This window comes from Gastrolobium bilobum, unplaced genomic scaffold, assembly GCF_033153095.1.
Source record: "Gastrolobium bilobum isolate Gb01-03AN ecotype WA unplaced genomic scaffold, APGP_CSIRO_Gbil_v1 utg1171, whole genome shotgun sequence".
NCBI classification, from domain to species: domain Eukaryota; kingdom Viridiplantae; phylum Streptophyta; class Magnoliopsida; order Fabales; family Fabaceae; genus Gastrolobium; species Gastrolobium bilobum.
This window is the reverse complement of record NW_026898272.1, coordinates 92,495-110,339: the sequence shown is the minus strand read 5'-3', so window position 1 is coordinate 110,339 and position 17,845 is coordinate 92,495. Positions and strand designations below refer to the sequence as shown.

Below are 17,845 nucleotides of genomic sequence, written 5' to 3'. Positions count from 1 at the left end.
AAAATGAATTTGTGTAGAAAAATAAGAGTATCTCATGTGACATGAGAGTATTATTTCCCATAATTAAATTACATGACGGCTCAAATAATGAAAAGTCAATAAAAATAATCGCAAACACTTTCATGTAACCCATGTACATCATCTGAATTTCTGTGTGGCATTTGAATATAGCAACCTCACAATTCGGTTCTTGGTCAAGTAATTGCACAAGATCATTATATTTCATTATTAGGATTATATTTTTTTTATGTAATAGAAAATAAGATATCTCATGTTGCACTCACAAACTTACACCTTTTCAAGTGTGTAGGAAAGACTTGTTGTTTCACATCACATGAAACTAATATTTTCCTTCATTATTTGGCATTAATATCTTAAAACTATTAACTTATAAAATACTTCTATTTTAATCCAAAGTATTTGCCAAACACACTTTTTTTTTTTAAGTTTTAATTAATCAATTTCCAAAAACACTTAATTATTACAATAAATAATTCTTCACTTTTGCTTCCTTGCACCCCTCATCATGTGTTGACGTGGTGCACGGAAAACGCATTACGTGGGACCGTATCATATAAATACTCTCCTCCCTCGTTTTCCTTCAATACCATAACTCCCATAACCGTTCAAATACTCTTCTCTCTCTCTCTCTCTCTCCTCACAAGTAAGACTCAGCACAGGAATTTTCTCTTCGTTTCTCGGTAACCAAACAACAATGACAATCAGATCGAGAAGATCGAAGCGGAAGCTCCATCCGGAACAGGAACCAGAACCACCACTGCACATCATTAGCAAGAAGCTCCGGTCGAAGCTACCTCGCCGGCGAAGATGCCAGATCTCGCCGGTGCTTATTCCGTCCATGAGGTTCAGCATTTCTGGCGTGAATCCTCGTTTCTCCGTTGTTTCAGTGGATTCGAGTTCTGGCTCGGACTTCGTCGGCGGTGAAGTTTCGTGCGATTCGAACAGAGCTTCCACTGCACTCTCTGGCTTAGGAAGGTCGAAATCGAAAAACAGATTATCATCCGAAATTGAAGGCGTTAGGAATGGTGATTGTGTTGATTTCTTGAGAAATCGGAGATTCGTAAAGCGGAATGAAAATGAAGTGGAGGTGTCACAGTCTTCGTGTGTGGACTCCAATTCTAGTGTTCGTGAACGTAGCAGAAGCTTGGTTTTGAAGTTCAGGAGCGGAAAAGAAAGTAAGAATTTGAAAGAAAATGATGAAGTTTCGGAAGCTTGCACGAAATCGGAGATTACTTGCGAGGAGCAACTTCACGTTGAGACTTCAAAGTCCGGTAACGGAAATTTGAAAATCTCGTCGGAGATAAACCGAAACGACGTCGTTTCAGTTAGCTCTGGTGTTCGTGCGACTTCGTTTGAGGAGGAAAAGACCAAATGTAAGGAAAACAGAGCATCGCAATTGGAATTCTCTCCAGGTTCAAGAAAAAATTACGCTGGTGAGAATTGCGCTGATTTGATGGCGCAATCGATAATAAAGCAGGGATGGAACAATTCAGGCGTCGACTCCGATCTCAATTGCTCAGAGCAATTGAGATTCTCATGCTCTGAAGACGAATCAGAGTACTGTTCCAGCCAGGGAACTGCATTCTCTGACCTTCATTCCGAGATCTTCGGCGAATGCTCAGAACTAGAGCATTCAGATTACACTCCGTCTCTGTTCACCGATTCTGGAAGCCAGTTTTCGCAGGGATCCGTTGGAGAAACTCCTTCGCCAACTTATTCGCTGTTCCTTCAGTACCGCGAGCAATTCTCGACGCTAACTTCTCCAGTTATTGCTTCAAGCGTCGACTCTCTTCCACTCAAAGTAGGTTTGCTTGCTTCAATTTCAGAATTCAGAATTAGTAACTAGTTCTATTAGAAATCTGCTTAGCTTCCTTTTTTTTGTTGGTTTTATTTTCGTTATTCGGAGTTCTTAGTTTCGGTGTATCTGATTTTAGTTTGCGAGGTTGGAAGATTTGGATGACGAAGACAGCTACCAGATGCTGAGAAAGAGGGAAAGGAGGCAAGTTTTCCTGTGGAATTATGCTGAAAGATATTTCTCTACCACGGATATAGGAGAGCTCGTGCTTCAGCAACGTTCCCAAATGGTTCACTGGATCGTTGAGGTAGGTCTATCTAGAACTAAATTCATGCCATCATCAACAGCAATCATCATTATTATTAAATTTTATTGTTATTATTATTATTATTATTATTATGGTCGGTTTCGTTGATAATTTTCACTTTTATTTTTTGTCCAGCAACCAATTAATAAGCCGTCTTGGTTGATCTTGAAATAGAGCTAAGCACTGCTCATGCTTTGAATATTAGCTGGGCCTTTTTTTATTATATATTCATTTTTGGTACATAGCTAGTGGTTCTTTATTATGTTTTGCATTGCCTTAGAGAGAACACGTTCGAAAAGTGAAAACCAAAGTGGATTCAGTTAAAGAGTAAACATTCTGTACAATGACATTGTTGGAGAATCGCTAGTAGCTTCCAATTGCCTCGTGACACGTCAGTTTTTTTAGAATGACCAACGCCTCTCACTCTCAAAGTGTTGCGGGCAGCGGCGTACTTTAGTAAATCCCTGTATCGTCATGCATGTAACGCACTTTTCTCCTATACGTGCATGTGGGTAGTTAGTTTGGGTTCTCCCAAGACAGATTTTGCTTTATACTTGGAGGAGGAGATCATTTGTATTAGTTTTGGCACACCTATTTTTTTCGTTGAGGAGCTGTCAGTTGTAGAAAAAAATAAAATTTTTCTTTCCTCCATACAAACAAGTCAAAAAATATTTAAATTTTATTGGCTTGGACCACTGAATCATAAATGAGATAGAAAGAACGATCATAGATATGGAGAAATTCTTTCTTTCTTGTTCTTACTTAGCAAAGGATTACTAACACTCAATATTTGAAAGTCCCACTAACAACACTAGTCTCATTATTGTTTTAATGCTTCCAACATTTCATATAGATAGAACGCATTCGACATTTCTATAAGAGAGGGGTTGTATTGTCATTCTGTTCAACGCACAAAAGTAACGTTGATCATACACTTCATTCCATGTTACATGACGTAACTAGGTAGTCATGAATTTGTGTGCGTGGGTATTTTAGGAGAAAAATTAACATAGACCCGGTGCACCATGATTCAGTGTTCCATTTTTTAAAATAAGAAATTTTTTATAACACTTTTATCCCTATCATTTTAGGTATTTCCTTCCATGTTCTAGTTTTTTTTTCTATTTTTAGAAAAAGGTGCATTGCACCGGGTGCAGAGTAACTTTTCTCGTATTTTAGGTTATATATCATAAGCCAGAAGCAGCAGCATTAAATAAAGATATTAATTGAATGGCGGCCTGAGGTCATGAAATTGTTATATATATTACACCAAAATTATTTTTGAAATTGTTAATAAATTATACAAATGAATATAATTTAATTCCGTCGTTTTATAATTAGAGCATTGTTACATAGTACGAAAAAATTTCGTGGGATCCACCGCGAATTGAAGGGGTTTTCTCTTGCGTTGACTGAAGGGGTTTCTCTAGTTAGTATTATTTTTGTAATTATCATTTTTAATGATGAAATTACTAACAATTAGATTATTTTCTTTTGATGAAGGGTAATCAATTTTTCTTCTTCCCCCTCTTTCAGACAGCAAGATGAATATATAATTTTATATATATATATATATAAAGCTTATATATGTTGCTAACACAGTCACCCACTAACTAATATTATCGTATGCGAACTATTGTCAAATGCTACCTTATGGAAGTTGTTGGGCTTCGAATTGCTAGTTGATGTTGTTTAAAATGCTTTTATCTCTGAAATTCGCGTTAAATGGGCAGCAATGTAATCGAAAACAGCTTCTGCAAGAGACAATGTTTCTTGGAGTCAGCCTACTTGACCGTTTCTTAAGCAAAGGATACTTCAAAGCCAAAAGGAACCTTCAAATTGTTGGAATAGCCTGCCTTACGTTAGCCACCAGGATCGAAGAAAACCAGCAATATAACAGGTTCATTATTTAATCTTTACATTTTTTCCCATCGTCTTTTTTTTTGGGGGCGGGGCAGCGGGCGCGCGCGGGTTCTGTCCTTTACTGGTCTTGGGGTTGCCTTCTGGTTTAGTGATTTGCTATGGCCTTGACATTGAGGCAATGGAAATAAATTAGGATTAAATTTTGATTTAGTTTGAGTGTATTTATTCTCACTAATAATGTATTATCTCGTAACTAAAAGAATTTGATTCAGATAAGAATTATTTCCAAAAACTACAAATAACCTAAAATTTTAGACATTTTCAACTTTCATACATAAGTTTTATTTTGTATCACATTAACTCCCTTAAAGTTTGAGTTCGAAAGAAAAACATTTTGTAAAAGTTTTTAATGTCTCATAAATAAAGTTAGAATTAAGTCAAATCTGCTTGCAAGTTTTAACCCTGTTTTTAAGGTATATGTTTTTCACATGACGTGTGAGATGTTAAAACTAACATAATTTAACCTTTTTCAATATAATCAAACTTCACAGAGTTATACATTAAAAACGACTAAAATATTAAAAACGACTAAAATAAAGTTTACTAATAAAAATTAAAAACGACTAAAACATTAAGGGAGTTATTTGCAATTTATCCTAATTATCTAAACACACTATTTTTAATTATTTGTCAATATCTCAGATGTAAGTGTTGGAATATGATATTATGTCTATTTTTTGTTTATGCTTACTCTATTTACTCTTCTCCAACATCTTTTAAATCAAAATTTCATCTAATTTTTATTCTTTTTTTCTAGAGAATCTGATATAATAATATAGACATAAAAAAAGGAGGCATAATATTCTTTCCCTTATATAAATGACTAAGTGATAATATATAAATTTTAGGCCGATCAGGAGGTCGTTTCTTCTCAGGGGTTATTTCTATTATGTCTGAGTATTTTTATTTTTATTTTCTACAACTTTCTGTTAATATGTGCAGTGGTTATTTCTATCTAATGAGTAACCGAGTCTTTTGTGGGCATTATAGAGTGGGGCAAAAAAATTTCTACATAAAAAGCAATGTGTACAGTAGATGCGAGGTTGTGGCTATGGAATGGATGGTGCAGGAGGTGCTCAACTTCCAGTGTTTTCTGCCTACCATCTACAGTTTCTTGTGGTATAATTTTTTCTTTACATTCTTATAGCACGAATATGAACTAAAATTCTGCATAAAGGATACAAAGCAGCTAATATTCATTGTTTCTGGTCGTCATTCATCATTCAAGATTTCAGTTTCTTTCTGGGACACGATTTAAAATGAATGGTTTAAGCAAAGCCTTATATATGCTTTTATTTATCTAATAAGGGACTTTTTGCCTTAACAACTGTGCATAATTTAAATATTATAATAAAATCTTGTAACTGTAACTTCACATGGCACCAATTAAGAAAAACTTTTACCGCCTTCTTAAATTGTCACTCGAGCATCACAAGGAAGATATGATTCTACCCTCTCTTTTATGTATACTTATTTCAGCTATATTACATGTAAATTTTACAGGTTCTACCTAAAAGCTGCTAATGCTGATGCAGTTGTGGAGAAGAGGGTCAAGTATCTGGCAGTGCTTGCACTGTCAGCTCATGATCAGCTGTGCTACTGGCCCTCAACAGTTGCTGCGGCACTTGTAATCCTGGCTTGTTTAGAAGTCAATCAACATGCAATCCACAAAGTCATAGGGGTAATTAATTATTATTGTGATACAGAATTTTGGCTTTATTTGAATCTTAAATGCATCAATCAAATGGAATGTCATGTCGATAATTAATCTTATGATTTTGTAGATCCACGTTAGATCAAAGGATGAGAATTTGCATGAATGCATGGAGGTACGATAGTCCCTATTTATAATAATTTTTTAGTGTGCCATTTCTTTTGTTTTAAGTTTAAAACCAGATAATAATAATAATAATAATAATAATAATAATAATAATAAGGGAAAAACTTTTTTTATTTTACAGAAATCAAAACCTTATCTCCTATTAAAAAAATGGTGGGACCATCATTTTAAAATAAAAATAAAAAATAAAAACAAATTTGACACACAATTTCATGTATCAGTAGGAAAAACTTCTTCTCACATGTGGATGGAGATAATCATTACAATAAACCTCATGAAATGTCATGATTCAGAAGCGCCACACTACAAGTTTTTCTAATTAATTGAATTATTTCATTTGTTATGCTGAGAAAAGCCCCACACTAAATTAGAATGAAATAAATCATTTCGTTTATTATCATTTGATCTCTTCTATTATTGGCATTATTGATGTATTTAAGATGAAACTTAATATTACCTTGATTTCAACAGAGCCTGGAGTGGTTGTTACGCTATCTATGATAACATACTAGCTGGCATGGAGCACATCGGCTATACAATTCAGTTAGGTGGCGATTGTACCTTCTCATCTGAAGACAAATGGCATTCTTATGCCTGGTTGATTCATAATTGATACTGAATAAATTTCATTTGTTTCACTGCCTTAGAGGAAGGAAATTCCATTATTTTTCCCATGTAAACTATATTGATTGTTCTAAACTGGTGACCCATATAGAACACCAAATATACACATTTTTAGGAAGCTGTAAAACCTAACAACGGGACAGGAAACTCAGCTGATAACTGTTAATGACCTATAAAGATATTACAGGGTTATACAAAAAAGCTTATCTTGCATCATATATATATGATTCTTTCTTTCATAAGCAGGCACTGTCTTTTGTCGCCACCTAGCAATCTTTTAACATATTAGGCCACTTGATTTCAAAGCACCATAGACCAACATGTCTAGATGTTCTATTAAACTTATTCCTATATATATGCAAAAGCCAAGAGACACATAGTTGCTAAAACTATGAAACAATTATGCTTTGTGAAACTTAAAACAAATAGGACCCATATTAAAAACTATTATTTGCCGTGTATGGGCCCATGTATGTCGTATGCTTACAGATATCGACTGAAAATCATGAAGAAAGAAAATGTTCTGCAAAATTAAATTATACTGAGGATAATGTTTGTAATAAAACCAATCCAAAAGCATATGACCTAAGCGAAGAAGTGAGTGAAGAAAAAACTCACAATTAGTATCATAATAACGAATAACAATTTATTATTTTACATGAATGTTGACTATGTTTTGGAATCTAATCAGCCAGAGAAAACTTTACATCACTATAACAATCAACAAGACTTATCATTGTACAACCAATTTGCAGCAAGTGAAGACTGACAAAAACTATATTAACCAAATCAATAAAACTGTGCTTGTGAGGATGTAAGGATTGTGAGTCATCTCAAAATTATATAATTCCCAACTTACTGTCATTGTCTGAATTAACAGGAACAACCGCAGGACCCGCATCTGAAGAATCCTCAAAGTGCATATGTGCAAATTCATCAACAGTCCCTTGCCTTTCAAGGTAAATGATCTCCTTCTTTTCCACCTCAGCTTGTTCAACCTTCTCCTTAGTCATCATGCTAACATCCTCAGCTGCCTTTGCAATAGCAGTGAAGGCACTTGACACCCATGAAGCTCCAGTTAATACGTAAGGATTGCTCATGATAACAGATCCAGCACTACTTGCCTTTTGCTCAGCAACAGCAATAGCAGACTTTGTCTTTTCGGAAAGCTGAAACATTTCATCCATTTCTTTCACCTTTTCATTGACAATAGCTGTTCCAATACTTAGTTTATCACTTAAACCCATTTTACGATCGATGGAAGCAACTGTGGAAGAAGCATTTGAGGTCAAGTGATGACGTTCATCAAAGGCTTTTGCCTTGTAGATTGCATCCTTTCCTAAAATGAAACCCCTGGCAAGCATGGTGCTCATTACATCTTCAGCCCCATTAACTGAAGAAGCACTTCGGTTTATCTATTGAGAAGAGTATTGTACATTAGAAACTTCACTTATACTCAGAATTTGATAGTAACGAAATTAAAATTTCCAATCCAGTGGGAAGGGAAAGAAAAGAATTTGTATGCACATGCGGAGATTGTGCATCTAGATCTAATTGAAGATCTGAAAGTCACATTCAGAACTGCTCAGTCACAAAATTTACAGTATATTTGCCTTGAGCATCAGATACAACACCGATAGTGTAGTCATATAGTTATTAATCAAACTTCATACTAAAATGTTTTACAGAGCATGTTTAGATCTGCTAAGATACAAGTGGTAATTTGGTGTATATAAGATTTTGAGGCATCATCTTCATGCCAAAGTTGTTTTCATTGCTGCAGATAAGTTGCTGACATCATCAGCAGAACAAAGTAGATCTAAAAATTTATAGCAATCATACCCAGACAAAGATATTAAGCACCATATAAATTTGGCTGCGATAGTGAAGTCATATGTTTCAAAACCTGAAACTAGGAGGAGTCAGTCAAGATTAATGATGTAATGAGTCAGCGTTATGAACCCGCAAGAAAAGAGAAAGCATACGGAAGATGGAAAGAAATGGGACAATTCTATTATTTGACAACCGAAATCACAAACAGAGAAAAGTAGAGAATTTTCCTTCTAAGAGTTTCCCCTTCAACAAAGGGTTTCCCATTTTACAACTGATCCATACCTCTGTCTTCCCAAACCCACAAATCTGAATCTCCCTCCCTTCTACTGCTGCTTATTTAAGCAGAGCCCCTGCCCTTCAAATTATAACCACCTAACTGATTCTATAACTACTTCGGAACTAATTCAATAATTTCCTAACTTCCTAGGTCCTATCAGTCAGATATATAAAACACATTAGCATTCTATGTTACCTCGACACTGATATTTTTGGGCACATGGCACAAACATGTTCAGCAGAAGTGTTCAATATTTAGCAAATTTAACCACATATAAATGTACTAGTAGCAGCAAATTGGTGCATGATGATCTCAATTGCATTTAATAAATAGCACGGAATTTAAGTTAACAATTAAGTACTTACTGGACTTGAGGGAATAGCTTCAGGGGGCAGCTGGTACTTCTCCACAGGTGTGATGGTAACATATAGATCAGCTATCTTGGAACCCTATATTAAAAAGCAGAAGAATAAGTACATAATTTTAAAAAAGAAAATCAACTAAAAGTATCTGTCTAAATTCAATTTATGTTTATCAGTTTTAGTGATTGAATGGAAAGGATTAGTAGGATACATTGGTGTAATGCATCTTATTATTATGAAATGTACTGTGACGTTTTATATGCAAATATTATTTGCATATAAACATACTGTCAAGAGAACTGCCGTGTCAGCTCCCTGTGAATCCTTAAAGGTAACATAAGCAATCTGGGTGTGATCAGATTCCCTGAGAATTACAAGTTTATAACCAAAGATTAGGGTGACATTTACAGTAAAAGTTAAAAACAACGACAATCATAAGAAATGAATAAAGATAAGTGCATTATAAGTGCTCTGACCTTAGCATCTCAATATATTGAATATCACCTGAGAATGAAAAGAATTCTTCAATTTCCTTCTTGGAAGTAGCCAGTGATATGTTGCTAACCTTAACTGTTCTTGTCTGTAAGAAATCAAAATGGAATGAACTTGAAAATTTCTCCATCAAGGGATATCTGAAATCCAAGAAACTACTAAAAATATTTGCACATCTAAAATACCAACCAAGGACAATGTGGCTCATATAAGAATTGTTCCGAATGATTAGCCTAAAGTAACCAAGATTGTAGTCGAGCACCAAAAACAATTTTCCAAGAAAAACATAAGTAAAAGAGTCTTCAAGTCATTTTGGGTCCCCTATAGTGTGAATTACAATCTCTAATAATTGTGAGGGTTTTGTTAATATGTACCCTAATTAACTGCTTTTTGGATTTTGATGATATTAAATGCTTCTAACTTTCATTAAATAATATCTATTTAATTAGTGTCTTGAGGGCACACGTTAACTAAAACCAAAATTGTAAAATCTACTAGTTTTCAAATCCTGTTACTATTGCCGGCACTGGTTTTACTGTTAAAGGCATGCAAATTTATATTGCAGTGACCAGGAATCCACACTGGAAACATAATATTGATTCATGGATCATTTATTCCACAACTATAATGCTAAACTATGTCACAATGTAAAATGTCTTCCTCACATCCGAAACATGAATAGTCCAATTCGGTGTAGCTGTAGAGTGGGGTTTAGGGTTTAATGATGAATTTAAGTGAAGAAAGATCAACAAAATACAAAAGCCTAATGAGTACTATCCTCATAGCTCAGAAGACAAAGCAAAAGAACAAAGAGTCAATAACTCAAGAGGAAAGGTTATACCAAGAGACAATATCAATGTGATAGATTGTCCACATGAAAAGAATCAATCCAAATGGCATAAGAATTTGTCATCACAAATTCAACTAATGTAACTTCATGATTTAATATGAACAAAACCAACCATTGGTGGGGCATTGCCTAAACAACAAAACATCACCAATTCATGTATCACCAATTGGTGAATCACACAACAGTTTGCTCTTTTTTGGAATCCAAAAAGGTCATTGCTGAACATTGCAGATCCAAAATTATAATAACTGCTACAAGAAGAGCATTTATGTTTATAACTACAGCAATCTAAACCACTCATGGTTATATCACTTAATATTTTTCCATGGAGAAAACAAATATAAAAAGTCAATGAATTATGAATATAAGGATTTGCATTTTCTACAATGGAACTACAACACAACACATTGCGCCATAAACAAACAAGAAGAGAAGAAACCCAACCCACATAGGATCTGAAACGCAAAATTAAGAAACTTGAGGGAACAAAATTAACACGTGAAATGGAAAGCTGAACGAACAGATCTGAGAAAAAACGAAAATTTGAAAGCTTGAAACTTACCGACATTTCGGATGATACAATGTTTTTCGTCGACAACAGAGGTAGTTTTGAACGGAGCGAAACGGTAACCGGTTAGTTCGGTTATTTCATAAACGGAACAGGGTTTCAATTGGAAATTGGGGATATTCATGTCATGTGAGTCACTATTTGCTGTGACCAGAGCGGCAGTGGGGTAGTTTGTTACTGGTGAAGGGTTATGTAAATAGGATCTGTTAATAGATCCAAACCGATTTAAATCGCAGTCACTGAACCAAAAAAATGAAAACTGAATAAATTGAAAATTGAAAAATTGAAAAACCGAAAAAAAAATCACAAATTTTAAATGTATTGGATCGGTTTTGGGATTGGTTGATGAAAATCGATCCAATCTAAACCGATCCAATATATTAATTTCCCTCTATATTTGGGGCTTTCTCATGTCCCAAAAATTTCTAAACTCAAAACCCATCAACTAAACCCAAGGAAAAACCTAATCACATCTCATCAACAAAATCTCATTTGTGCAGATGTGTAGAGCTTCATATCTCATTATAAGAAAAAAAATTATATTATCATTTATTATGCTTTTGTATTTCAAAAAAAAAAAATTTCCAAAGTAATATATACAAAAGATATTATTTGTACAATAATTGTGAAATAAAGTTTAGGATTTTCAAAAAACCGAAAATCGATCCAATCTAAACCGAAAAAAATTGGATTGGATCGGATCGGATTTGAAAAAAATTCAAACCGAATGGATGATTACATGATCAAACCGAAGAGATTGAATCAGATAGTTTTTGCTTCTAAAATTGATCCAATCCAGACCGCGAACACCCTCACTAAAGAGAAAAGAGATAAAAAGAAAATATAAATCTTATATATTTTTATGTGGGAACGGATCTACTTATCACCACAAAAGTTTAACACTCTTACAACTAATTTAATCTCCATTGATTTCCGTCAATCTCACGGTTATAATCTATTGGAAATTAATAATATTTATTGTGTCATATTTATTAATTAATTATTAATTTCCAATAGATTATAACCGTTAGATTGACGGAAATCAATGGTGATTAAATTGGTTGTAAGAGTGGTAAACTTTTTTGGTTGTAAGAGTGGTAAACTTTTTTGGTTGTAAGTATATCCTGCCCCTCTTTATGTATAGAAGATAAAATTATTTTCTACACAAGAGAAATATTAAATCCAAAAATAAAATATTATATTACCTTTTAAATCTTATAGATTTTATATCAAATATTATAAATTAAGTAACAAAAGGAATCGTATTACCTTGAAATTGATACAGTGAAATGTTTTGAAATTGATATTAATTCATTGATAGTGTGCATTTTATAAAGGTAAAAATTCAAAAATCACATTTTGTTTTGAATTATTTATATCTCTATTTTTTTTAATTATTTACCTCCTTATGATTTTTTTCTTCCTTAACATTTTTAGAAATTAAATTAACCTATCTATTTTACCCTTCTTATAAACAGAAAATAGAATTATGACAAAATAAAGAAAATAAAATAAGATTAAATATATTAAAAACTTACTATACTTATAGAAAAGATTATAAATAAAAAATAGAAGAAAAAATCATGCATGAGGAATACATGGCCATTGTTGATCCTGATTATCTTCTTGGGCTTTTCAAATTGTTTCTCAACCAAAGTAATGAAACTTTATGTCCGCACACTTAGTGGCGGGCTCAAGAAATTTTATTTATATCCACACACTTAGTGGCGGGGTTTCAGGAGCTGTGCTTCGAAAAAAATTTTAAAAAAAAGTTTTAAATGCATTAAAAAATAAAAGAATATAAACAAAAAAAGAAAACTTCAACTTAACATAAAAAAATAGTAATCAATAGTCAACTAAGCTATTACAATAGAACAATTACAAAAGCATTTTTTGATTTTTTATTCCTTGAAAATATTGCATTATATCTTCATTATCAATCTTATCAAATATATCACGTTCGACATAAGTTAGCTTGCATGCGTTAAACCCATAGTAGTTAAAACAGATTGCGGCCTATTGCGGCCAACCCTAAAACATGCTATAGCGATATAGCGGGTTGTGATTGCGAAAATAGCAGAATGGACTAATAGAACCTAGATATACCACACATATATATGCTAAAAAATAAAACAAAATCAATAATAATAAAGAATTGCTCCAAAACAAACAGAAATTCCAAGTAGTTAATTAAAAGATCCAAAACATATTCCATTCTGTTTCCATATTTAAATGTCAAAAAGAACTAATTAGAATCTTGAATTCCGCCATCACCAAAGTCTGCTTCAGCCTTACTGTCACTAGTATCTATATTGTACAGTTGTTCTGGCACATCTTCAAGTCCTTCAGTTTCTTTAATTTCCTTTCCCTTAGAGCTTGAAGGCAAAGCAATGGACTTTGTCTGTTGTCTAGTGTAAATTAAAGGCTCATCAGCATTAGTTACATCTGCAATGTCACCCCAGGTGATGGTATCATCCTCAAATACAAGTTCATTCTCATTCTTTTCCCCATCACCACCCATATCTCCTACCAACCATTCATTGCTTTCATCAATACCATTTAGGATAATGGAATCAATCAAATCACGATTGTCAAATCGATATTTAAGAGTTTGGTTATATTTAATATAAACCAAGTCCTCCAACTTCTGATGCTCAAGTCTACCTCGCCTCTTGGAATGAATCTATTTGATAATTAACAATAAAACATATTAGTTTCACAATCAGTTATGAAACTCTATAAATAAAATCATTGAACATGTACTTACATGCTAAAAAATACTCCAATTGCGCTCACATCCCGAAGAGCTCCAAGTCACACTCAATACTTTAATGGCAATTTTTTTTCAGTGCTTTTGTTTGTGTTCCATACGTCCCCCACCATTGCACTGTAATACAAAATATAATAACTCAATAATATGACTAGTTAAATAAATTGTAATAATAAAAGCTTAAACGGATCAAATACTTACGAGGAGACATTTTATCCCTTTGTCTTTTGGCTGAGTCCATGCCAAAGAGACCCCGAGCTTTCTTATATAGCTCCAATTCATTCATAACCTGGTCCATCTCATCTGTATTTGCAGTTAGCCTCTCGAAGCATTTTAAAAACCATTAACCATTTCTAAATCATCATCCAACCTTGGATTAGAATAAAAAAATTGAGGGTTAAGATAATGCCCAGCTGCATGCAAAGGATGATGAAGTTGACAATCTCATCTTTTATCAATGATAGCTAAAATATCTTTATACTTATCTTCTTTTCCAATTCCATGAAATGCATTTTGAATTGCTTCTTTGGCCCTATCCATTGCTTCATAAATGTAACTCATTGCTGGCTTTTTTTCATTATCAACCATCCTCAGCACACCCACAAGAGGCCTCGTAGCCTTAAGACAAAAAACTACACCATTCCAAAAAGATGTACATAGTACAATATCAGTTGCCCTTTTCCCCTTAGGGTCTTTGGCAGTCTTAGATTTTGACCACTCATCAGAAGTGAACATCCTTCGAAGGTTGCTTTTCTACTTAAACAACCTCTGCAATGTCAGGAATGTGTAGCAAATCTTGTCACTCCATGCCTCACCAATTCAGTTTTGCTTGTGAAATAGTGTTCAATGCCAATGAATGATTATAAATGAAATCCACTAGACTGATGCCTCTTTTTATTGTCCTATTTACTCTATCAAGCTTTCCAATGTCTTCTAGCATCAGATCTAAGCAATGTGCAGTACATGGAGTCCAAAACAAATGACGTCTATTGGCTTGTAAACATTTCCCTAACATCACAAGCATAAACTTAAATAAGAAAACGAGTCACAAATAAATTGAAATATTAACAATTGAATGAGTTTATTTCTTCTTACCGGCCAAAACATAATTGCTTCCATTGTCGGTCACCACTTGAACAACGTTTTGTTCACCAATCTCCATCACAAAAGTGTCCAGAAGTTGACATAATTTCTCACAAGTCTTGACATAAGAAGAAGCATCAACACTCTTGACAAACATAGTTCCTGATGGACAATTCACCAAGAAATTGATCAAAGTTCTACCCTTCTTATCTGTCCATCCGTCAAACAAAATAGAACATCTGTAGTTTACTCTCTTTATCTCATGCTCCTTCAATAATTCCTTGGTGTATTCTAACTCCTTTTGAAAGAGTGTAACTCTACATTCATAATAAGATGGAGCCTTCAAATGAGGACCATAGTTCCCTATTACTTCATCCATCAACCTGAAACTTCTAGAGCATACAACATTGAAAAGTATCTCATTCGTTACTAAAAACCTCTCAATATATTGAATTGTTCTAGCTCTAGCTTCTTTATCACAAGCATCATTGATGCTTGTTTTCCTTTTCCCCAACTTGATGTTATTTTCTTATTTTTTTAAGAGAACTAGGTCCACGGGACCTTTCACAATCTTGCTTTTCTTGGCAGAAACAGTAGAGGAATCACTGTCGGATGTTACTCCCTTTTTTCCAGTTCGAATGTTACGGATTTCTCCCACCTCTTCAAGCTCATCATCATCTTCTTGTAGTTCATTTAGGGAAGCATTTTTATCAGCTAGCTTCCTCTCATGCGCTTCCTTCAAAGCATTTCTTACTTCGCGGGGGGGGGGGGGGGGGGGGCTTTCTTACATGGCTCTACATCTCCCTTTATCCCCATTTGGTGGTATTTAGCCCTGGTTATTCCACATGTTGTTGTCTTCTGACAGTAGTCACAAGTCACATTCCTTCTGTTATTGATATCCTTCAAGGAATTCCATTGCCATGCCATATCACGATATGGACCCGGGGGTTTAACCAAATCACAAGAAGAAGGAGACTCTTATGTACTGTCATTGGTTGCCATCACTAGCTACATTTATTATTATAGAGGGAAAAAAAAAGAAATCAATTACATGGGTGATGTGAGTCTTGTGGTGCACTTACAGGCAAAAAAAGTAATGTGTTTAATAATTCACAGTTACAAAATAGTAAAAAGTTTATAATTATAACCTCCCTTTTTTAATTTATAATTTTTTTTCAAACAAGATTATTTTGTATTTGAATACAAATTTTAAAATTATTTAAAACAAAAATTATGTATTTTTTTACTTATATTGCCAACAAAAAATTATTAACTTTTCAACATTATTAAGTGTGTTTAATAATCCACTGTTTGTAAAATAAAAAATATATATATAATTTTTTTGTAAAAAAAATTTGGTTATTTTTTGTAAAAAAAAATTGGTAATTTCTATGTAAAAAAAATTCGTAATTTTTTTTAAGTAGATTGAAAGTAATGTTTCAATTTTTTTTGAAAGTAATGTATAAAAAATAATTCACAGTTTGTAAAATATAAAAAAGACATAATTTATATTTAAGTAAATCGAATGTTATATATAAAAAAAAATTGAAAGTAACATATGACCAGACTCCAGAGAGCATTAACCTATTATGAGAGAAAAAAAATAACGAAGAAAAAAATGAAGGACAAAAAGGGAAGAAATCAGGAAAAAAAAACCCAAAAAAAATAGGAGGGTAGAAAAAAAGAATAAAAGAAAAAAAATAGGTAAGTAGAAAAAAAAGAGAAAAAATAAAAAAATAGAATAAAGTTAGAAAACTTACGGGATGCATAGTAGCTGCCAAGAAAGAGACAAAAAAGGAAGATGCAACTGGGAATCCGTGAAATAGAAAATATCAAATAAAAAGGAACAAGAAAGCTGCCGACTTGAATAGATAGGTCTTTGTCATTCGGTGCAGTGTGTAAGTGGTATTTAAAAGAAAAAGAGAGGTCCAAAAGTTAAAATAGAGGCCCAATGTTCTTTTAATATTAAATAATGAAAAGGACAAAAATATCCAAGTCTTCTGTTTTGCCTTTCAGCTTTTCTTCTTCGTTGCTTTACATCCGCATTTTTCACCTCTTCAGACGCCATTTTTAACCTGTGACTGGTGCGATGCGGTGCGGTTGGACACGGTGGTCCTTTGTAACCCGCGAACGGTGCAGGTAGTGCCGCTGTAGCGGCGCTTTTGACAAGTATGGTTAAACCATAAGAGAAGATTTCATACCTGATACCAAGTTACCGGTGATGCAAAATAATCTTGCCCCACTTTTTATTATTATTTTGAGATAAAATATAATTAATTTTACCTAATAAACATTTCGCTCATTCAAGAAAAATCCACATAACACAATATCTGGATAATTATAAGCAAAGATAATACATTTCATTTTCTAATTTTCAGGTTTTCCACCCAGTCTTTAGACCCACCCATCACAGAAACTTCCTTACACTTTCACACCATGGTCCACGAGAAACATGTGCTAATATTCTAAAACCATATGTACCATCATTTTCAACTAAAAGTCAAAGTTTTCAAAGAAACTTTGCCTTTACTTTTAGTTCATAGTCGCAACTTATGAAAATTCAACTAAAGCTTACTCGCAACTTACTAGTTTCATCTAGACATCCCATCATTGCTCTTCCATTTGGAATAAAGATCCTAATTTTGAGTCTCAATTCCAATAGTTTTGAGGCCCTACATGTTTGCAACATCATTGACAGAAATGATTCAATATTAGGCTTGTAGCCGCAATTGAGCATCTGCTTTAAAACATTATTGATCTCCCCAATATACATTAAGTCCAGGGCTTCCTGTGCCTACAATGAATATGTTGACATGGTGCTCAGTTAATTAACAGCTTCTTTTTGTTTTTTCCTCAAAAACATAATCTTCGACACAAAAGGTAGATAAGAGAGTAATCAACTACCGATTCAGATAACAAGTCTAAAATTTTCTACATACCAAAACATTCAATTTTATGTTATTTGCATCATACTTGCGCATGCTATTCCTTAGTAATAGCTTTACTGATGATTTTGGATCTGTTGTGTAAAAGACATTGGGTGAAATATAAAATCACCGAGAGATTTGAATCTGTGTATGATACCAGTTATATTAATTAA

At 33.6% G+C, this 17,845-nt stretch overlaps 2 protein-coding genes across 2 annotated transcripts; one reads left to right on the top strand and one right to left on the bottom strand.

The window, feature by feature from the left end:
• Nucleotides 1-715: 715 nt before the first annotated feature.
• LOC133314369 (cyclin-SDS) lies at nt 716-6,403 on the top strand. The gene is made up of 7 exons (XM_061515846.1): nt 716-1,822; nt 1,956-2,123; nt 3,857-4,023; nt 5,037-5,165; nt 5,550-5,727; nt 5,831-5,875; nt 6,358-6,403. Exons 1-7 carry the CDS (start codon nt 716-718, stop codon nt 6,385-6,387), a joined length of 1,824 nt encoding a protein of 607 aa, XP_061371830.1. The 3' UTR covers nt 6,388-6,403.
• Nucleotides 6,404-7,183: 780 nt separating this feature from the next.
• On the bottom strand, nt 7,184-11,010 carry LOC133314382 (binding partner of ACD11 1-like). The gene is made up of 5 exons (XM_061515864.1): nt 10,887-11,010; nt 9,459-9,562; nt 9,271-9,346; nt 8,986-9,069; nt 7,184-7,925 (listed from the first exon to the last, which is right to left on the bottom strand). Exons 1-5 carry the CDS (start codon nt 10,890-10,892, stop codon nt 7,350-7,352), a joined length of 846 nt encoding a protein of 281 aa, XP_061371848.1. The 5' UTR covers nt 10,893-11,010; the 3' UTR covers nt 7,184-7,349.
• Between the last annotated feature and the right edge of the window lie 6,835 nt (nt 11,011-17,845).